This window comes from Halichoeres trimaculatus, unplaced genomic scaffold (genome assembly GCF_033239565.1).
Source record: "Halichoeres trimaculatus isolate MK-OKI-2021-1 unplaced genomic scaffold, fHalTri1.1 fHalTri1_scaffold_9, whole genome shotgun sequence".
NCBI lineage: Eukaryota > Metazoa > Chordata > Actinopteri > Labriformes > Labridae > Halichoeres > Halichoeres trimaculatus.
In genome coordinates, this window is record NW_027437188.1 from 34090249 (window position 1) to 34112977 (window position 22729).

At 45.0% G+C, this 22729-nt stretch overlaps 2 protein-coding genes across 2 annotated transcripts; both read right to left on the bottom strand.

Moving 5' to 3' along the window:
* Positions 1 to 339: 339 nt before the first annotated feature.
* ap2m1b (adaptor related protein complex 2 subunit mu 1b) lies at positions 340 to 7547 on the bottom strand. Its single transcript, XM_074679328.1, has 11 exons — positions 7329 to 7547; positions 6082 to 6183; positions 5133 to 5398; positions 4680 to 4762; positions 3145 to 3280; positions 2804 to 2948; positions 2590 to 2709; positions 2277 to 2412; positions 2104 to 2201; positions 1856 to 1967; positions 340 to 932 (listed from the first exon to the last, which is right to left on the bottom strand). Exons 2-11 carry the CDS (start codon positions 6153 to 6155, stop codon positions 798 to 800), a joined length of 1305 nt encoding a protein of 434 aa, XP_074535429.1. The 5' UTR covers positions 6156 to 6183; positions 7329 to 7547; the 3' UTR covers positions 340 to 797.
* A 1847-nt stretch (positions 7548 to 9394) lies between these two features.
* On the bottom strand, positions 9395 to 19674 carry dvl3b (dishevelled segment polarity protein 3b). The gene is made up of 15 exons (XM_074679327.1): positions 19234 to 19674; positions 18481 to 18550; positions 18220 to 18353; positions 16245 to 16339; positions 16025 to 16169; positions 15133 to 15229; positions 14857 to 14926; positions 14431 to 14570; positions 12312 to 12388; positions 11944 to 12011; positions 11665 to 11745; positions 11446 to 11580; positions 11202 to 11369; positions 10899 to 11114; positions 9395 to 10476 (listed from the first exon to the last, which is right to left on the bottom strand). The coding sequence occupies exons 1-15, from the start codon at positions 19407 to 19409 to the stop codon at positions 10190 to 10192; spliced, it is 1959 nt and encodes a 652-aa protein (XP_074535428.1). The 5' UTR covers positions 19410 to 19674; the 3' UTR covers positions 9395 to 10189.
* Positions 19675 to 22729: the final 3055 nt, after the last annotated feature.

The following is a 22729-nucleotide window of genomic DNA, read 5'->3' on the forward strand; positions in this document are numbered from 1 at the left end:
AAACGTGGTCCTGAAAGACTTCAGACCCTGAATCCAGCTCTAAATGGGTGATCTGTCCTCAGAGCTCACCTGTGGTCTCAGGTGAGAGCATGTGTTCAGTGAAGACAGGAGCCCCTCTATGGAGTCAGACTGTTTCAGGTGTGAACTGAAGACCTGCAGCGCCCCCCTGTGGCCAACACGATTCACATGCTCTCCAACAGCTTCCTGTTTCAGCTGCTTCGGACTGCTTAAATACCTCATGTTTTCGTGAATCCTCCTCCGCTGTTGCCCCCGTGACGGAACAATAAACACACCAGCAGCCAATCAGAGTCAGTCTCAGGGATTTTATTAAAAAAGAGACACATCACACACACACACACACACACACACACACACACACACACACACACACACAAACAGCGGTAACTTCTCACATCAGGAAACAGAAACAGTAAAAAATAATCAGAACCATTTAGACACTGAAGCTAACACTGATGCATGCTGGGTAATCACACCGGTTACAGAACACACCTCCAGCTTCTGACTTGGAACACAACCAGGAGAGGTCCAGGTTTCAGTCCTTTGGCTATGCCACAATGATGTCATGGATGGTCTGATGATGTCGCAGTGATGTCATCAGACTGTAAAACAGGTCAGGTCCGGAGGTTGGGGGTGGCATGAAACACACCTTCAGGTGCTTTATGGGAAATGTAGGAGTCACAAAGTTCAGAGCGGAGACACACCGCCATCAGGAATGTTACAACACCACACACACACACAGACACACACAAGAATGATGTCACAGGGCAGGGGCGGGGTCAACAGCGCGTCTCATAGATTCCACTGCGCCCGATGTAACGAACCCATTTAATGACGTCATGATCGCTGTAGTTCAACTTTGGCTCAAACACCTTCAGGTACCGGACCTTCAGTCCAGACGGGGCGAACGGCACCTGAAAGAGAAGGAGGGACAGAATGTGAAGTAGTGCTGTCTTAAAATATTAATCAAATTAATTACAGGATTTGTGATTAATTAATCTAATTAATCACATTTTAATCTCATATCTGCTTGAGGTCCCAAAGAATCTGAATTCAAGGACATTACAAATTGTAGAGCATGACTGATCAAATAGATACGTAAGCTACAAATAACCGTGTTTTTGTTGACTGTCCCGTCTTTGTTTTTGTCACCTCGGCTTTGTTTGGTTTCATTAGCGCCGCATGTGTCAAGTGACGCGCCGCTGCCATGTATGGATCCTTTAACTGGCCATTATTTAACTGACTTCGCTGCAACTGATAGAGGCGGGGTCTGGCGGAGCTTTTCAATCAAAATCCTGCTCGTAAACTACTGTGGGTGAGAGCGGTGTGCTCTTTGGACGAGAGCTCAGCACGGATATGAGGAGAAGATGTGGGTTGAGAAAAAAAAACAAAAAAAGTATGTGTTGTCTGTTTTTTGGATCAAAAGCAGGAAAAGAAACATAAAAGAAGAGAGTCCACTCTTCTTAGGCGGTTTTAGTTTTTACACAGTCAAAGAAAACAAGATTATTTGGGTCTTGACAGATCATTCAAGATGCTCTGGAAATAGCTGGCAGCTAATGAGCTAACGTGCTAATTTTTTTTTCAATAAATTAATCTAATTAACGCGTTAAAGTGACAGCCCTGGAGGCGATAGTGAACATGATGTTTCCACTTCCTGTTTGTTCAGTACAACGGACAATCAGAGCCGAGACTTTTTCCATTTTTCCGTTTTTCCCTTATCCTCCGTAGTAGTTTTGGAAAAGTGTGAATGAGAATATGTTTGAGCATAAAAAGAAAGCAGTCAGAGGAAACACACACACACACACACACACACACACACTTGAATTGATGCTCTCACCTCAAAGTTCATGGAGATGGGCGGGCGCGCCCACTTCTTCTTATCGTTGGTGGGCAGCAGCTCGATCTCTGCGCTGATCTGAGACTCCTTCATGCCTGCCATACGCTTTATCCTGCACACACACATTAGTCTTTTTATGACCTGGTGTTGACCTATCAAAATAAACTGCAGGTCCCTTCACAATAAAAGCCCCTGATCAGCTGTGACTTGTGATCTAATCTGAGCGAAGAGTGGAGAGCTGAGCTTACTTCCACACGATGGCGTTCTCGCTGGCTTTGTACTTTGCCTTCCCCTTCATGCAGATCAGCTGGACCCCACTGGTGTTGAGGGGGGTGGGGATCCTCACCTGGAGGGAGGGAGGTGTAAACTTTATTTTGAAGGACAAATGTCAGAGGTTTGAAAGTCTGACTTCCTGTCGTACCTCAATCTTCTGGGCGAGCAGAGACGACTTGAAGTTGGACTTGATGACGACTTTGACCTCCAGTTTGGTGCGACCCACTTCTCTGACCAGAGGGATGACTCTGAAGGGGAGGATGATGTCTTTGGTGGTCCTGTACCTGCACACACACACACACACACACACACACACACACACACACACACACACACACACACACACACACACACACACACACACACACACACACACACATGACAAGACAAGAGTCAGGAAGAACAGGACAAACAGACAATCATGTGTGTGTGTGTGTGTGTGTGTGTGTGTGTCCTCTGACCTCATGAGCTCGTAGTCTCCGTCTGGAGGGATGAAGCTGATGCTGCGTTCAGAGTCAAACTTGCTGAGTCGGACGCACTGATGGAAGGTGCAGTCGTCGATGGCGATCGACTGTTTCCCGCTGAGGGCGGAGAGTGAAAGAAAGAATGAGCTCACACGGTGTGTGTGTGTGTGAGTGTGTGTGTGTGTGTGTGTGTGTGTGTGTGACCTCTGACCTCTTCCCTCCCTCCTCTGAACTCCCTCCTTTGCCCTGCTTGTCGATGACGATCTTGTCGTTCATCCCAAACTTACACTCGGGCATCCCGCTCAGGTAGCTCTTCATCACCACCCGGCCCGACACGTGAGCACTGAGCACCTGGCCTGCACACACACACACACACACACACACACACACACACACACACACACACACACACACACACACACCAACATTATCCGTGTGCTGCTGCCCTCTAGTGGTCAGCTCGGTTGTTTCTCTCCCTCTCATCCAGCTGAGGAAGACAAAACAACAGTGACATCATGCTGCTCTCTGATTGGCCGGCAGGATGATGGGTACCTTGTGGGGACATGAGCAGGTTGACGCTCTCCAACACGTCCAGGAAGAGCTCGTTGCGCCTGTACTTTATCCCCTCCCTCCTCCAGCCGATCTGACCCGTCACCTGACTGGTGATCTGAGACTGCTCCTCTTTGGTCTGCAGGGGGCGGGGCATGGCGTTTAACACTTCAACACTTTGTTTACAACTGGATATGTGTGTGTGTGTGTGTGAGTGTGTAGGGCTGACTCACATGATGCTGCAGGATGATCAAGGTGAGCAGGGAGGAAACAGGAAAGAGGAAACAGAGATTAACACCAAGATGAGCCAGATGTTAGCACTTCCTGGAAGTTTTTCAAATTAAAAGCCCCCTTGCACACTCCTTTGTGTGTGTGTGTGTGTGTGTGTGTGTGTGGCAAGGGTCTTCAACCTGTGGCTCTGGAGCCTCATGCAGCCCTTTGACCTCTTTGCAGTGGCTCTTTGTGGCTTTAAAATTATTTTTATAATAAAGATAAAGAATGGTGAGTTGAGTGATATTATAAATTTATATTATCAAATTCAAGAATTCTTCACAAAAGGATTTTTGCAAACTGATAAAATTTCAATTTCTTGAATTTTTGCTCATTTTTCAAATTTCACAATTATTTAGAAGTTTTAAATTGTTTTGGCATTTTAAAATGCAGCTTTTGCAGTTTTACACTTTAAAACTTTTCCTTTTCTTTTGCAAATTTTTTGAAAATGACTTCTCAATTTGGGGGATTTTAAAAGATCAAAATTTGTTGCAAATCTTTATAATTTTGATTTTTTTTTTCAAATTTTTGACAAAAACATTTTTTTTCAGTTCTTGAGAATTTTTGTTTAAAATTTTTTCCATTCTTTTTTTCATTTTTTAAATAGGTAGAAATTTATTAAATCTATTTTTTTGCAAGTTTTGCTAAATTTCTGAAATTCAATTTTTTAAATTTTTTTTGCAATTTTTTACTTCATGATTTAACATTTTGCAATTTTCTTCAAACTTTACAGATTTTTGACATTTCAAAACTGCAGCTTTTGTAGTTTACAAGTTTTGAACTTTTTCTAATTTTTTGCAAAATTTTTGAAAATGTCCTTTTTTTTAATTTTGGGAATTTTCAAAGATCAAAATTTGTTGCAATTTTCTTTGATTTTTTTCTTTTTTTCAATTTTTGAAACAAGATTTTTTTTCTCAAATTCTTGAAATTTTGTTTGAATTTATATATATATATATATATATATATATATATATATATATATATATATATATATATTTCAAATTTCTAAAATTATAAAAAAAATTGCAAATGTATTAAGCCTAAATAACTACACCATCACATGTACAATTTCATAAATTTAAAAACATCTTTTTTAGATAATGATTCACTAGATTTTAACAAAGTAAAGAATCTTCATCCCTTTGTTGTTTTTGTTTTGAAGATTAAGTGGATTTTGCGGCTCCTGATTGACTTTAATCCAGGTGAGCTGAGGCAAAATGGCTCCTATGAAAGTAAAGGTTACAGACCCCTGGTGCATGGGAACCTACCTGGCTCTTGATGCCCTGCTGAGTGATGAAGGTTTTCAGAGCCCCAGTCTCAGAGTTCTGAGGATACCCGAAGTCCAGGATCTCTGCAGGACACACACACACGTACACACAGAGTGAGGACACAGGTGTGTTACAGCACACTCAGAAACAGACGACAGAAGAGCTGCAGGAGGCTCCAGCGGAGGAGGTGGTGGGCGCTGTATTTTCTTTAGGTTTTGATTTTCTCTCCATCTTCACAAAAATCAAAACCTAAAAAAACCACAGACACACGCCAGGAGGAGTCACGGCAGGAGGAGACACGGCCCTGGAGGAGGGGCGGCTCCTGGATGAGGTGGGGTGTGCGGACCTGAACAGGGAACAGGAACTCTGACAGACCTGCTCTGACAAACACAACAGACTTCTGGTTTTAATCTGAAAGGCTGAAAAGTACTTCCTGTGGTAAGGTGAGTTTACCGTCCAGCAGCTCGTAGATGAGGACAAAGTTGTTCTTGACGTTCTCCTCGCTGATCTTCCCGAAGTAGGCGGTCATGACGTCACACATCTTGTAGAGGAACTCAAACACCATGGTGGCGTTGACATTCTGCTTGGTGACCACGGCGAGCCAGATGTTGGAGCGTTTGACGTGGAAGAAGCTGGTACGGGCGATGTTGGTGACCGGGGAGCGGACCTGCTGTCGTGCGTGGATGACGTTGACCCGGAAGGCGTCCACGGCGTTCCTCCTGCAGAGAGACGGCGTTAACACGACCACTGATGTTTGTACTTGTGTGTTTTAAACCCCGCCCCCCAAGCTCACACTCTCACAGAGGTCTCACTCTGAGACAGAAATCCAGTCTCATTTCCTGCTGGCATCTGGCACCATGCTGTCAGAGGGACTGAAATGACCTCATCACTCTGAGGGTTCTGTGGCGCTGCAGGGCTCGCTGCTATACTGCTGTTGCCTGGCAACAGGCTCCCTGCATCCCAGCGATGGTGAGGCTGCAGCTCTGACACACAGAATCATAATCCAGAGCCAGGACCAAGATGTTAACGTGGCGGAGGAGCAAACAGGAGGACGGGCGGCGAGACTAAGTCCAGACCAGGAACCAGATCATCTAAGTCTAAGAGGAGTTCTGGTTCCTGTTTGTAGTCTGAGCGCCATCGACCAATCAGGTGTCATCTAAGACCTAAGACTTGATCCTCCTGGTCCTCTTTTGTAGACCTCAATCCAACATACCTTAAAAGTAATTTTCTCCTCCTCTCAAGATCAGACCTGACAAAGCTTGACCTTTGACCTTTGACGAATCAAACTGAAGAAAATCACTTTGTGTTTCAGCTACACACACTGACACACACACACACACACACACACTCACACACACACACACACACACTTCAGAGTGGTTAAAATGGATTCTGGACTCACCCGATGTCATCACGGTACACCCTGGAGATCAACACCTCCCCCTTGTGGTTGTAGATGAAGAGCCCGCCAATCATGATGACATCATCAATCAGAGCCTGACACCTGCCAGAGAGAGGAAGAGAACTATCACCATCATCATCATCACCATCATCATTAACATCTTCATCACCTCTACCATCATCATTCTCATCATCATTATTCGATTATTCGATTCGATTTAAATTGCGATTCCTTGATATTTACGTTTTTTGCAATTATTATTTTGCTTTTTTAACACCAGACCATGTGAAAAAGTTAAATGTTGATGATAATTTCTACAGACTTTATCAGGAGCCATATTTTCTCATAAAATGCACATTTCGTGATTCAGAGAGAAACATTTCGCCCCCTGCTGGAGGAAAGTGGTATTTTTTTTCAATCCAGTTTATAAACAAAAACTGAAATGAAGAATTTCATTTGAAAAAAAAATGATATTGTCAAACAAAAAATCTTTATATGTCATATTTTAATATTTTTTCCTCCTACTCCTAACGCTAATTAAACGCTAATTACAGAAACTGATGAATCTACTGATGATAGAATGTTATATCTATTGAAGCACCACCTGTAATTAAGTGATTGTCTCACTGTCTGTTCCCATGTTCCTCTTGATGATGTCCTATTACATCACAGGAGTTAGCATGTTAGCTTAGCATCTGCTTCAAACAGTCTTCACAGAGTATGGAGGGTGACCAGGATCACTCTGAGCTAACATCTTATTCTAGACTTCATAGTCAAGGACGGGGGGCACTCAGAAACCTGACGCTGCTCTCTCAAACCACCAGACCCAGGTCTCCTCAAACCACCAGACAAGGTGGTCTCAGGTGGTCTCAGGTGGTCTCAGGTCTAAGGTCAGGGTCACAGCCTGGAGTCACCGCCCAGTGGCGTCTCTGCATGGATCCACAGTGAAGAGTCACCTGAACGCCTCAGGTAGACTCAGTCTTTCTGCGCCGATATGAAAACCTGCACCCGGATTAAAGGCGGATCAGACCACCAACACAGTCTGCGCTGAGATCCCCGATCACTGCATCCTAAAACCTGATCTGATGATCGGAGACCGGATCACAGCAGCACCTGCTCCGTCCCCGCTGCAGTCAGACGGTGACTTCACCGCTGCTGCAGTGCAGACAGACAGGCAGACAGACAGGCAGACAGGCAGACAGACAGGCAGAAAAACAGGCAGACAGGCTGTCCCTCCGTGTCCTCACCGTCCCGTAGAGAAGCCGTCGTGTCCCGGTCGGCCTCACAGAGACTCCTCGGTCCTGCTTCCCTCCATCAGGACGTTTGACCGTGAAGCGGGACTCTCCGTCTGCTCCGGTCGGCGGTAAGATGTCGGCGGAAGAAGCAGACAGTCAGCTGACGGCAGCCCGGCCCGGCCGCGTCCCATTCAGACCCTCCAACTCCCTCGACACTCTCCTCCTGTGACACATCAAACAGTGAATCCGGTTTTTATGGTCGTGGTTAGCACAAAATGCTGGTGGAGTCACAGACCGACAGGGACGAGACTAATGCTGCATCTGCTGTGTCCGTTCACTGCGCCCGAGGAGGCGGCTCTGCGGAATGGGACGCGGCCCGCCCTCCTCGTCTCTCCGTGTCTGAAGAGGAGGCAGAGGAGGAGAATGGAGAGAGGAGGAGAGGGGAGGCAAAGGGAGGCAGAGAGGAGGCGACATAAGGAAAAAGGAAGTGAAAGGAGGCAAGAGGCAGAGAGGAGGAGGGAGGAGGTGAGGAGAGGCGAGAGGAGAAGAAGGGAAGAGGGGAGACGAGAGGGGGCGAAAGGAGGCAGAGAGGAGCAGAGAGAAGTTGAAAGGAGGCTAAGAGGGCGGGGGAGCAAGAGGAGGACATAAGAGGCAGAAAGGAGAAGAGGGGAGGCAAAAGGAGGAAAAGGGGGGGAGAGGGAAGCTGAAAGGAGGCAAGTTGAGGAGAGGGAAGGCAGAGAAGAGGGGAGAGATGTTGAAAGGAGGCCGAGAGGTGGAGAGGAGGAGAGGAGAGGTGAAAAAAGTGAAGAGAGAAGTTGAAGGGAAGCAGAGAGGAGGAGACAAGAGGGGAGGCCAGAGGAGGCAAAAGTAGGCATAGAGGAGGAGAGGGAAGGTGAAAGGAGGCCAAGAAGAGGAACGTGGAGGCTAGGGAAGGTAAAAGGAGGCAAAGAGGAAAGAGAAGCTAAAAGGAGGCTGAGAGGAGGAGATTGGAGGTGAGGATAGGTCAAAGGAGGCAGAATGGAGGAGAGGCGAGGCAAGAGGATGCAAAAGGAGGCAAAAAGGAGGAGAGAGGAGTTGAAAGGAGGCCAAGAGGAGGAGGGTTGAGGCAAGAAAAGAGGGCTAAGAAGGCAAGAGGAGGTGAAAGTAGGTAGAAAGGAGGAGAAAGAAGTTGAAAGGAGGCCAAGAGGAGGAGAGCGGAGGCAAGAAGAGAGGGCTAGGGCGGCAAGAGGAGATAAAAGAAGATAGAGAGGAGGAGAGAGAAGTTGAAAGGAAGCTGGGAGGAGGCGAATTGAGGCGAGAGGAGGCAGAGAAAGGGAAAGGAGGCAGAAAGGAGGAGAAAGAAGTTGAAATGAGGCAAAGAAGAGGAGAGTAGGGGCGACAAAAGGTTAAAGGAGGTAGAGAGGCGGAGAGGGGAGGCAAGAGGAGGTGAAAGGAGGCAGAGAGGGGGAGAAAGAAGGCCGAGAGGAGGAGAATGGAGGGGAGGGGAGGCAAGAGGAGGCAAAGTAGGCATAGAGGAAGAGAGGGGAGGCGAAAGGAGACGGGAGAAAGAAGTTAAAAGGAGGCAGAGAGGAGGAGAGAGAAGTTGAAAGGAGGCCAAGAGGAGGAGAGAGGAGGCAAGAAGAGAGGGCTAGGGGGGCAAGAGGAGATAAAGAAGATAGAGAGGAGGAGAGAGAAGTTGAAAGGAAGCACAGAGGAGGACAGGGGAGGAGTGAGGAGGCAAGAGAAGGCTAGGGGAGGCAGAAAGGAGGAAATAGGAGGCAGAGAGGAGGTGAAGGAGGCAGATCTCTCTGCAGGGGCATTCTTACCTCAGCTGATGAAGACGTAGATCTATGATCAGACTCTGGCTGACGACAGTTTGACCTCCTGTTTGTCTGATCATTAAAACTCCAACTTTAGAAGAGTCCGGTCTCAGACCAGGTCAGCTGTTAGACCTTAGACTACAACACCAGTTTTCAGTCTGGGGTCTTTCATTCTGTTTAAAGTCAGTGGTTATGGTCCCTGAGGGTGAACACTGTGAGAATTCAACACTTCAAACACGTCTGCACGAAAAGGAAAACAAGGAGCCCAGGAGTCTGTGAGGAAGTTTTTAATGCAGGTATCTGAATCTCTTTAAATATGTGCTCAGGTGGGATTCAAAGCCAGGTAACAACCTCTGTGAAAGACAAGAGGGAGCCATGAAGTGAACAGAGAGGTCACACAACATCAGGTACACAAGCTTCTGGATCCAACGAGACCTGAACCAAAACCACACAGTCACTGTGACTGTATTAAAAGATGGACGACATGACAGCTCCCTGAAAGTGAAGCCAAAACATTCAGAGCTGATAAGCCCCGCCTCCTGGAGTTCTGATAAAACTCTCAGCGCTCTGACTCTGATGAAAGACAATCCAAACAGAACAAAGAGGCAGACATGTTTTGGCTTCACATAGGTACAAAGGATGAAGGGGGTCGTGTCGTCCATCTTTGAACCACAGTCTGTGGTTCTGGATGTTCTGGCGCCAGGTGTGAAGGATCTGGGGAAGAGGAGGGGCTGGATGTGCCTGTCATCGCTTCGCTGCTACATGATGCTGAGAGAAAACCCTGAGTCCCTGGTCTCTGCTGGGGGAGGGGCCACAGTCACATGGTACAGTCTCAGTACCATGTGATACCTCACACCTTGATCCAGCGTCAGGTATCGTGACACCACTTCATTCACACAGTCAGATTAATTCTCAGTTTGATCCAAGAGACACCAGAACCAGAACCAGGTCACCAGACACCAACTTCAGTTCCTGTTTACTCAGCAGCACACTGTGAACACAAGAATCCTTTCAAAGTAAGAGCCCGTCAGTCTCTACATCAGGACAGGTGTGTCACCTGACATGATAAACTGGTCACATGACATCCACAAAGAAATCGCCGGGGTTCCCAATGGCCAGACAGAAGGACTGACGAGCGGTGGCCAGGTCACGATGGCGTCCTCGCGCAGGCGACGGGGCTGGGGGCAGATCTTTGGAGAAGGAAGTTGGAGGTTGTGGGTTGTCATCGTTGTCAGGGGACGCTGCAGCCAGCTGTTTGTCAGCAGAGGAACCAACTTCCTGTTTGGCTGGCTCTGATTGGCTGCCTCCTCCTCCTCGCTCCTTGTGGCCACGACTACAGTCTGAGCCGCTGCTTCGACTTCCTGTCAGTCACAGCAAAACACTTCATCAGTAACTCATTCCTGTTTGACTCAAGATTAAAGACAGTATCACATCTGAACCTGGCTATGACTCAGGCCCCGCCCACAAACACAGGCCACGCCCACATATAAACGTGGCTTTTTCTTCGTAGTCTGGTCTTTCATTTGCACGTAAACAGAGTTCTGAGTCGCTGAAATCAAGTTTTCCTCTTCCGAGGCAGGTTTTGTTGTTGTAGTTGCCATGACAACAAACATTTACTTCTATTTCCTGTCTCTAGTGGACACTCAGGGAACTGCAGTTTATCTTAACATGAAGGTCAGGGATTCATCTTTGATAATCAGACGTTTCTTTTCACTTCCTGTTTGTGAGGCGTCAGATCACTATGGGATGGTTTCTAAGTGTTTGTGTAAAACCTGCTCAGCACCTTGCTCTCCTTCACTGGGCGGACCTCCTCCTCCTCCGTCCCCTGACACCGACAGCTGTTGGAGGGGCGGGGTGGAGCTGTAGGGGTGCGGGACCGGGTACTGATAGGGAAAGACCAGGGGCTGCTGAGGACCTGAGGATGGGCCCAGAGGGTCACAATCTCCTCCTCCTCCTCCTCCTCCTTCTTCATCATCCAGCAGCGACAGCACCCCGAGACCTGGCAGACAGGAGGGGTCAAAGGTCAAACCCAAACTCTCTTTCTGTCTGTGTCTTTAAAACTCCTGAGGACACTCAGGTGACTCACCTGCGCACAGGTCTGTGAACACGTAGTAGCACTGCTCAGAGAAGGTCACCTTGTTGACCGTGTGGCGGATGTACCCGGCCTTCAGCAGGTTCCCGGCATACTTCCGAGCTTCACGGCGGTCTGTGAAACCTTCGACGTTCCGATGGAGCCAGTCGACCACGTCTGAGCCTGATTGAACAGAGAGCAGTGTTCGTGTTCAGGTGTTGCAGGTGTGGGACGTGATGTGTGTGTAACAGCGCCTCACCAATGAAGGCGTTAGGAATGGTGATCTTTAGCCACATCCGGTCTCGAACCTCCAGTCCAGATTCCCGGTCCGCCATGGCCCTGATGATGGCAGTGATGTCGCTGTGGATGGAGAGTGGGTTTTCCTCCAGCACGCCTTGAGACAGAACAGAAAGTGGGCGGAGTCAGACAGGTGAGAGACAGGTAGTGGAGGAAGGATGCAGTGGCTGATGGGTCTTACTGTAGTGTGGAAGGAGCCTCCCTGTCATGGCGGCAGTGTGTGACACCCAGGCGGCGGGGTCGATGGGACGGACTGGCTCACCTGTGAAGGTGTGATGTCAGAGCAGGGACAGTGAGAAACTAAACACACCTGGTTAACACTGACCATGTTGTCAGCTAACCATATTGTTATTGGCATTATCATTATTATCATCAGCAGCATGTATGTTATTATTTTAATAATTATTATCGTTATAGTTCTTGTCATTGTTTTGATTATTCTTATGTGGCGTTAACTCACTTCTTGGTAACGTGAAACAACCCCGAGGGCTTGGATCCCAACATTTAGCCACCGTCAACGTCACTGGCCTGCAGACAGACAGACACACACACACACACAGACAGTCAGTAAGATACAGTCACTGGCTGTATCTAAGGAGTGGGCGTGTCCTCTGTGTAGTTTCAAAAAGTCTGTAACGCCTTTATAAACAACATTATGACCCGAGAAGATAAAAAACTGCTCCAGCTAACAAGCTGACTTGCTAATAAGCTTACTTGCTAATATACTAACATGCTAATCTATTGACATGCTATAATGCTAACTTGTTGCTGTGTGTAGGTTGTCAGGATCTGAATATACAGTGGGAGGAAAGGGAGGTTCCTGCTCACCCCGGTTTATGGACGATCTCCCTCAGCACTCTGACCGCGTCGTCATTACTCATGTTCTCAAAGTTTATATCGTTCACCTGCAACACAAGAGCACAGTGAGGACATCATACAGGAAGTACAGGTTCTACAGGAACCATGGGCCCAACAGAAAGTACAGGAACTACAGGTTCTACAGGAACCATGGGCCCAACAGAAAGTACAGGAACCACAGGTTCTATAGGTACGACAGGTGCTATCTAAAGTACAGGGACCACAGGTAATTTAAGTATTACAGGTACTACAGGGATTACGGGTACTACTTAAAGTACAGGTACCAGAGGAACAAAAGAAACCCTAGGTACAAAAGAACCAATGGGTACTACAGGAAAAACAGTTACTACTGGTAATAATGAAAGTACAGGGACTACAGTAACGACAGACACTACAGGTACAAGAGGAACTACAGATACAACAGAAACAACAATAAACGCAGGTAGAACAGAAATTGTAGGAACTACTGGTACCACAGGTATTACAAGATCTGTTGAATAACTGTAGTTCCTGTAGAACCCATTTGAGGTAAACATTTCTTGTATGAGTGGCAACATTTTGTGATACCTTTATTTACAGTTTGTAGTACCTGTTGCAACAGTTTATTGTACCTGTAGTAACAATCTGTAGTAACAGCATGTTGTACCTGTTGTAACAAATTGTGGTGCTTGTAGTAACAGTTTGTAGTACCTATAGTAACAGTTTGTAGTACCTGTAGTAACAGCTTGTAGTACCTGTAGTAACAGTTTGTAGTACCTGTAGTAACAGTTTGTAGTACCTGTAGTAACAGTTTGTAGTACCTGTAGTATCAGTTTGTAGTACCTGTAGTAACAGTTTGTAGTACCTGTAGTATCAGTTTGTAGTACCTGTAGTAACAGTTTGTAGTACCTGTAGTAACAGTTTGTAGTACCTGTAGTAACAGTTTGTAATACCTGTAGTAACAGTTTGTAGTACCTGTAATAACAGTTTGTAGTACCTGTAGTATCAGTTTGTAGTACCTGTAGTATCAGTTTGTAGTACCTGTAGTAACAGTTTGTAGTACCTGTAGTAACAGTTTGTAGTACCTGTAGTATCAGTTTGTAGTACCTGTAGTATCAGTTTGTAGTACCTGTAGTAACAGTTTGTAGTACCTGTAGTAACAGTTTGTAGTACCTGTAGTAACAGTTTGTAGTACCTGTAGTAACAGTTTGTAGTACCTGTAGTATCAGTTTGTAGTACCTGTAGTAACAGTTTGTAGTACCTGTAGTATCAGTTTGTAGTACCTGTAGTAACAGTTTGTAGTACCTGTAGTAACAGTTTGTAGTACCTGTAGTAACAGTTTGTAATACCTGTAGTAACAGTTTGTAGTACCTGTAATAACAGTTTGTAGTACCTGTAGTATCAGTTTGTAGTACCTGTAGTATCAGTTTGTAGTACCTGTAGTAACAGTTTGTAGTACCTGTAGTAACAGTTTGTAGTACCTGTAGTAACAGTTTGTAGTACCTGTAGTATCAGTTTGTAGTATCTGTAGTAACAGTTTGTAGTACCTGTAGAAACAGTTTGTAGTACCTGTAGTATCAGTTTGTAGTACCTGTAGTAACAGTTTGTAGTACCTGTAGTAACAGTTTGTAGTACCTGTAGTATCAGTTTGTAGCACCTGTAGTAACAGTTTGTAGTACCTGTAGTAACAGTTTGTAGTACCTATAGTATCAGTTTGTAGTACCTGTAGTATCAGTTTGTAGTACCTGTAGTATCAGTTTGTAGTACCTGTAGTAACAGTTTGTAGTACCTGTAGTAACAGTTTGTGATACCTTTATTTACAGTTTGTAGTACCTGTTGCAACAGTTTATTGTACCTGTAGTAACAATCTGTAGTAACAGCATGTTGTACCTGTTGTAACAAATTGTGGTGCTTGTAGTAACAGTTTGTAGTACCTATAGTAACAGTTTGTAGTACCTGTAGTAACAGCTTGTAGTACCTGTAGTAACAGTTTGTAGTACCTGTAGTAACAGTTTGTAGTACCTGTAGTAACAGTTTGTAGTACCTGTAGTATCAGTTTGTAGTACCTGTAGTAACAGTTTGTAGTACCTGTAGTATCAGTTTGTAGTACCTGTAGTAACATGTCTCCAGGCTCGATGCGTCCGTCCGCTGCAACTGCTCCGCCCTTCATGATGGAGCCGATATAAATCCCTCCATCTCCTCTGTCGTTACTCTGACCCACGATGCTGATACCCAGGAAGTTATACCTCTCTGAAAGACAGACAGGGGGAGAGAGTGAGACAGGCACAGACAAACAGTCAGGGGAAAGAAGAGAGACAGGTACAGAAAGACAAACAGGGGGAGCCACAGAGAGAGAGAGAGACAGGTTCTGGTCTCATGTTGTTATTAATCCATTTAGTCTGAAGCTTCAATGATAACAGAACAGACAGTGATGATGTCTGTAGTCGTCAGGTTCACGTCCATCAGCAGCAGGTTCATGTTGATCAGGAGGAACTTTCTTTACAGATCAAAAAGTTCCTGCTCTTCAGGTACTCACCCATATTCAGAGTGACAGTGATGACGTTTAGCGACATGGTGGAGTCAGTGACACTGCTGAAAGACACCGACTGACAGAGACAGGGAGACAGGAAGACAGGTGAAAGAAAAAGACATGAGAGTCAGAACAGGTGAGACACAGAGAGAAAGACAGGTTTAGAGAGACAGAGAGGGAAAATGAAGACAGATCAGTGACAGAGGAAATTTAGACAAGTAAAAGTTGGAGGCAGAAGAATTAGTTTGGAGTGTGTGTGTGTGCATGTGTGGGTGTGTGTACCCTCTCCATTCGCTGTGTTTTAGGTTTTCGATGGCGGCGGCGTTGTCGCCTGACGAGTTTTGGGGAGGAGCTGCTCTTGCCTGTTGATTGGCTGAATCTGTAGTGACATCACAGGGGGAAGGTGATCAGGTGATGAAGCTGTTTGTAGGTAAACATGTCAACAAATAGTCAACACAGAAAAAAACAAAAAGTCTGAAGGTAACAGGTTGAGACGACCGAGTGAAGAGTGCACCCAAAGACGAGAACCGTCTCAGTCTGATTCTGAGATCGAAGACATGGTACCAACATTTAAACCAGGATCGGGAGCCTGTGATGAACAAAATGTTCCTTGAAGACGAACAGAGAGCTGAGACTTAAACTGTTTTTAATCATTCAGCCAGATCAAGAGGAGCCAACATGAACACTCACCTGAAAATAAAACAACACGCCGTCAACAACACGCCATCAACAAAACGGCATCAACAACACGCCATCAACAAAAGCAGGTCAGCCTCTGAGCAGAGAGTAAAATCTGAGGGATGGAGAGTCTGACATCCAGAGACGACCAGGGTCTGAATCTGATCACTGAGCTGCTCACACTCTTTATCCCACACACAATACACACTGAGCCGCCTCAGGATCACATGACCTGCATCAGCCAATCACAGCAGGAGGAGGAGACCAGAGCATGAACAGGTTTACTAGAGCAGAAGAAGACGACCTGAGGGCAGGTAGGCCTGCCATCCTCACACCAACCAATCAGAGAGGGAGCTGATGCTGACAGTCACATGACCCTGAGGTTTAAAGGAGCAGTCAGTTGTTTTAATGCAGAGACATAGCTAAGCTTAGCATACTAACTGAAATGTGTGTGTGTGTGTGTGTGTGTGTGTGTGTGTGTGTGTGTGTGACTGACCTTCCTCCTGAGTCTTCCTCAGACGAGCAGAAGCTGGTCGTCTCCAATTGGCTGCTCTGCTGGGTTGACGAGCTGTCACCTCCACCTGCTGGCTCCGCCCCATTCTGATGAGCCCGATGATGTGCGTGGCCATTTAGAGTCCCACCTGCAGAGAGAGCAGCCAATCAGAGGCCAGCGATGGAAAAAAACAGCAAACACACCTAAGGGGAACTGATCCTACCTGGCTCACTGCCTCCTCCTCTTCCTCTCCTGTGAGGGGGTGAAGTGACAGATCTGACCTCTGACCCCTCATGCTGAGCGCTCACAGCAGCAGCACTGACAGACAGACAGACAGAGAGACACAGAGAGAGTCATCGTTAAAAATACTCCCCATCGAACAACAGCTGGAGTCTGGTGCAAGGATCAGCATCAGGTTTAGAAAAGTGAAGCCTGTGCTGAAGTGCTAAAAGATTCATAGAGAATCCACTTGAGGCTGGCTGCAGAAAGACCAGAAACCACATAGACCAAGCCAAAAACTTTTTTTACAGAACTAAAAAACAGATTGAAAGTCAGGTAAAAAACAAACAAACTTGGGTCTGAAACGCTAATTTCACTTAATCACGAACAGGGGGGCGATGTAGCAGGGACTGCGTCTAAATTTCATATAGACTATGGTTTGATGGCGTCCACAGGAACAGGAAGCAGCCATAAAGTCACACTTAGCCTTGTTAGCTTTGAGCTAACAAAAACCCTAACAGGCTGACAGATGTAAATAGGCTAACAGGTGAAGACTAGCTAACAGGTATAGATTAGCTAACAGGTGTAGAAAGGCTAACAGGCAAAGATGGGCTAACAGGTGTAGATAGCTGTTAGGCAGAGATGTGCTAACAGGTAAAGACATGCCAACAGGCAGAAATAGCATAACAGGTCTAGATAGCCATTACGCAGAGGTGTGCTAGCAGGTATAGACCAGCTAGCAGATGTAGATGAGCTAACTTGTGTAGACGAGTTAACAGATGCAGATTTGCTACTTGGCAGAGATGTGCTAACAGGTACAAATGAGCTGGTGTAGACAAGCTAACAGTAAGAAATGGGCTAAAAAGACTAGGTTGCCATTAGGTAGATGTGCACTAAGAGGTAATGACCAGCTAACAAATGTGGATGGCTAACATGTGCTGACCAGCTAACAGGTGCAGACATGCTAATAGGCATAGATATGCTAACAGGTTCAAATGAGCTAATGGGCATAGAAGGGCTAACAAATGTAGATGGGCTAACAGGTGTAGATAGCTATTAGGCAGAGATGTGCTGACAGGTATAGCCCAGCTAACAAATGTAGATGAGCTAACTTGTGTAGACCAGCTAACAGGTGCAAACATGCTAATAGGCAGAGATATGCAAACTGGTACAATATGCTATCAAGTGTAGAAGGGCTAACAGGTGTAAATAGGCTACTGTGTAGACCAGCTAACAGGTGCAAACATGCTAATAGGCAGAGATGTGTGATCAGGTACCAATGAGCTAACCGGCGTAGAAGGGCTAACAGGTGAAGATAGGCTAACAAGTGTAGACCAGCTAACAGGCAGAGATGTGCTGACAGGTGTAGATAGCCATTAGGTAGAGATGAGCTAACAGGTATAGACCAGCTAATAGATGTAGATGAGCTTACTTGTGTAGACCAGCTAACAGGTGCAAACATGCTAATAGGCAGAGATGTGCTTACAGGCACAAATGAGCTAACAGGCGTAGAAGGGCTAACAGGTGCAGAACAAGCAGTAACCTCTGGTCTAAGAATATGAAACAATGTGGAAGTGATAAAATCTGCTGTTTCTCGAGTGTCTGCTTCAGGCTGGCTCCGGAAGTACAGGAAGTCACACACAAACCAAGCCAAAAAAAGATGTTTTCAAAACGTCTCCTGTCTGAGTTGCTAAGTTTGCTATCGGCACACACTGTACGGGCTGAATTTTTTTCTCACTCAGCAGTTCAGAGGATATCAAGATCGTGAGCTCGCCCAATCAGAGGCACAGCTCAGCTCATGTGACTAATAGATGGTCCATAGTTGTACTCGAAGCCCTTGCCCCTTCCAATATGGCCGACATGCTTTAAAATCCATTTCAGAAACAGACGGGTGATGTTGGGGAGACTACGCGCATTAATGATACAGTCTATGGTGAAGACCTGCTCACAGGTTTAACAGGACTCCCTCAGGTACTTACTGGAAAGATGGAGGTCTGGAGTCTCCAATCCCACCTGTCCTCTCCACAGGGGGTGGCACTGGACTGGTGGGCGTGGCCAGAGACAGAAGGTCTGACCCCCTAAAGTCTGGCTGACAGGAGTCTGCAGACACCAGCTGGAGGGAGAAGAAAGGGTCAGATACACACCTGGGTCCACACCTGACCTGTAAGTGTGTGTTTGTGTGTTTGTGTGTGTGTGTGTGTGTGTGTGTGTGTGTGTGTGTGTGTGTGTGTGTGTCTGACCCAGCAGACGACTCGTCCATTCACAAACGGAAGCCTGGTGTTGTCATCGCTGATCTCCTCTTTGACCACCCTGTAAATACACACACACACACACACACACACACACACACACACACACACACACACACACACACACACACAGAAAGAGAGAGTTACACAGCAGTTATCTGCTTAACTAAAGCTCTTTAATATTTGCTGTCATTTAGCCTGCCTGCTGTGTGTGTGTGTGTGAGAGTGTGTGTCACAGTGATCCTCTTGGTATTGATTTGATGCCTCTAGATGATTGTGTAGTTTCTAATCACATTTCCCTCTTACACACACACACACACACAAACACACACTTTCGCACACACAAACGCACCACACACGTAAGGTTTATTACTTTAAAGCATGTTGTCATGGAAAAGCTTTGCTCTGTGATCTGGATTAACTGTGTGTGTGTGTGTGTGTGTGTGTGTGTGTGTTTGTGTTTGTGTGTGTGTATGTGTGTTTACATGTGTGTGTGTGTAAACTTTTAGCTTTGCATCACATCTGTTTTGGTCACATGGTCTCATTTTCTCTAAACCCTGAACCTCAACCCAGGGGCAGGAAGTAAGCACCTTTCCACTAACACACACACACACACACATAAACACATATAAACACACACACACTGGCACACACACTGATATTTCCAACAATAGATGTGATAACAATAATAATAATAATAATAATAATAATGGTGACGTTGACGCTTTTGGTCACGTGACTCACCCGAAGTCGTCGTCCACGGACTTGAAGAAAAATTTGACGTGGGGTTTGTTCAGCACCTGTTTAAAGTCCGCCAGGGTCACGCGGTCCGCAGGCACGTTGATCCGGATCAGGTATGGGGTCTCCTGGTCCTCCAGGTGGTAGATGACCCGGGTCCCCTCCGCCATGCCGTCCCCCATGGAGCCCCGCACGGCCCGGAGCCCAGCACCGGCCTGGAGTCAGATCCAGACAGGGATGCGGAGGAGGAGACACACCTGTTTGTCGCTCCACCTGTCTGTCTGTCTGCCTGTCTGTCGCTCCACCTGTCTGTCTCTTCGTCCGTCTGTCTTCCCCTCTCTCCGGTTCCTGGTCTGCTTCAGCCCGTCCTGGTCCAGATGTATCGGTCCAGATGCTGCAGGTCTCTGATGCTCTCTCTCCTCCGGAAGCAACGCAGTCACTGGGAAACACAACGAGACAACACTTCCGCTCAGGTCCTTCAAATTAAAAGCAGGCAGCTCTCGATAAGATCAAACTGTAGTTCATGTCCGTTCATCCTCCTCTGTCTCAGGCTTTTATTTTGTAAGGAGTGTCATTCTGTCCTGTCTAAGGTGTTTATTCCCCGTTCATCCTCCTCATCCTCTTCATCACTGACCGGAACCAGAGTCATCAACAGATGTTTGCTCACGAGGACCACACAGAGACCGCTACGGAAGAGGATTCGCGCTTAACATGGACATTGATTTACAAACACAATTTTTCTCCACAGAGTTGCTTCATTTGGAACAACTGTAATATCGTTTATAAGAACAAAACACTGCACTTAGATACACTGGAGATCAAAATTAGAGAACAATTTATAAACACTTGTTTTTTTTCAAAAAAAAAAAAAAATGTAATCCTCAATGCTCAACATTTAAAGGATTCTTTGTGGTGGCAATGCCATACCACTGGAACATCAAAACATAAAGCATTGACAAAAACAACTTCATTTTGTAAAAAACATGATGATCAAAATTAAAGAACAGCAACACCTGTAGTACAAAGAAAGATAACATCATTTTATGGGGGTTACAATGATCAAAACTTAGTAGGAAGTGTACAGGCCTTTGCTGTGAATTACTCCAGCACATCTACGACCACAGGACATAACCAGTCTCTCACACTGCTCTGGTGTGATTTTGGTCCACTCTTCTTCCAGTCTTTTCCACAGTTCAGTGATAGTAGTCGGTTTCTTGGCCATAACTTTGTCTCCAAGGATTTCCCAGAGATTCTCTATTGGGTTTAGATCGGGACTCTGGGCTGGCCAAAGCATTGCTTCAATGTTTTCACTTTTAAGGAACTGCTTTACTTGTTTTGCTGTGTGACAAGGGGCGTTGTCCTGCAAGAAAATTGTTGACTGATTGGGTGATGAATGCATGTAAGGAATCAAAAAGGCTTTTATACACATTTGCATTCACTGGGCCATGTAGCTGTATTAAAGGCCCAACTCCCGTTGCAGAAAACACTCCCCACACCATAACACTTCCTCCTCCACCTTGAACTGACTTCTTTACACACTTTGGGTTCAGTCTTTCCCCAGTCCGACGCCGAACATAGTGTTTTCCGTCAGACCCAAACAAATTAAACTTGCTTTCATCACTGAAGTGAACTTTGGACCAGTTTTCTTCTGTCCACACAACATGTTCCCCAGCAAAGGGTAGTCTAGCCTTTTGATTCTTTCTGCTAATGAGAGGTTTGGTCACTGCAGAGTGGGCTTTCAGTCCAAATGCTCTCAAACGTCGAGACACTGTATGACGACATATTGTCTTACCCTGTTGGTCTATTTTATTTATTTTATTTTATTTATTTGCACCATAAGTTAGAAACAATTACATTAGCGTTGAAAAGAAAATACAAGATAGTGCAGGAGAGGTAAAAAAAAAACCCAAAGTGGGCTTATCAAAGATACCTCCCCAAATAAAGTTAATAATAAAAACATAAAAAGAAAAAGAAATAAGACAATGAAATAAACTCAAAATAATTTAACAACAAACAGACAACAAGCAAATTAATGGATTATGAATGAGAACAAAAAGAAGCTTTAGGATCTTGATGGATTATATACGACTTTAGTCTGCACTTAAAATTGGTCAGAGATGTATATGTTTTTGTTAAATGATAGTATGAATTCCAAATTAATGAAGCTCTGTAAGTAAAGGAAAACTGACATTGAGAAGTACGGCAAAAGGGAGTATGAAGTTTAATGGCATGTCTTGTATTGTGCGAATGAATCTGAGAGTTAATTGTAAAAAAATACATAAAAGATTCTGGGAGCAAATGTGGTAGATGGATGTATTTATAAATAAATAAACAAGATTGAAGAATATTAACATCGAAAATGGACAATAAGTTCAGCTTTTTAAACAGAGGGGCAGATGGAGATAAATAATTAGAAGAGGTGGCTAGCCTAACAAATTTCTTTTGAGTAATGAATATTTTCTGTAAATTTGTAGGGTATGTACTTGCCCAAACAATATTACAGTAACTAAGATGTGGATATATTAAACTGTAATACAATGTATAAAGAGTATTCTTTGTAATGAAACCATGAATTTTCCTGATGATGCCAATAGACTTCATCACTTTGTTATTGATGAGCTTAATGTGCTCCGTCCATGATAACCTCTCATCGATCAGAACCCCCAAGAATTTGGTGGAAGAGACCTGGATTAAATCGTTTCCTCCAATGGAAATCTTAGCCTTGGACGTACAGTATTTTTTGTTTTTACCTGTAAAAATAATAAAATTAGATTTTTTTATATTTAATGTTAGCTTGTTAATCTGGAACCATTCTGAAAATATTCCTATTCCAGAATTAGCTTCACTAATTAACGAATCGAAATTATTGTTAGTCAGAATCAAGGTTGTATCGTCAGCAAAAAGAATTGGTACTATGGTGGAAGACACAGAAGCTAAATCATTGATGTGACTATATATTGGCACCAGGTGCCAGACTAACACCAATTACATGGAGGGATCTGAAAGTGTTCTCTAATTTTGATCAGTGTCCTTTCTTGAATACCTGATTTAAGTTTTTGATTCTGTGTTTCAGAATGAATTTAACTGGTGCAAAATGCTCAAAAAACTGACCTTTAACTTGTGGTTGAATACATTTATGAGAGGAAAATGGAATGAAGTTTACATTTGTAAAATTATGGTGTGTTCTCTAATTTTGATCTCCAGTGTACTTGGTTTAACAATGGAATTATTTTGGTAAGTCAGTTATTCAAAACTGATGGTCTGCTATATAATTATTCTGAGTTTCTCATGAGATATAATGTACCAACAACGCCTAGAGAATTTTCAATGGTTTTCGATGCTATTTCATCTGGTTTATGGATGTTATTTAGGTGCTCTAACAGCTCTGCTCCTTTAACATTTCATCCTCCTGATGTGTCACAGTGTCCAGTAAGAGCCTTGTTTCAGGATGACCTCATTTCTATCCCACCAGCAACACTCTCTTGGGCAAACTCTATGTCTG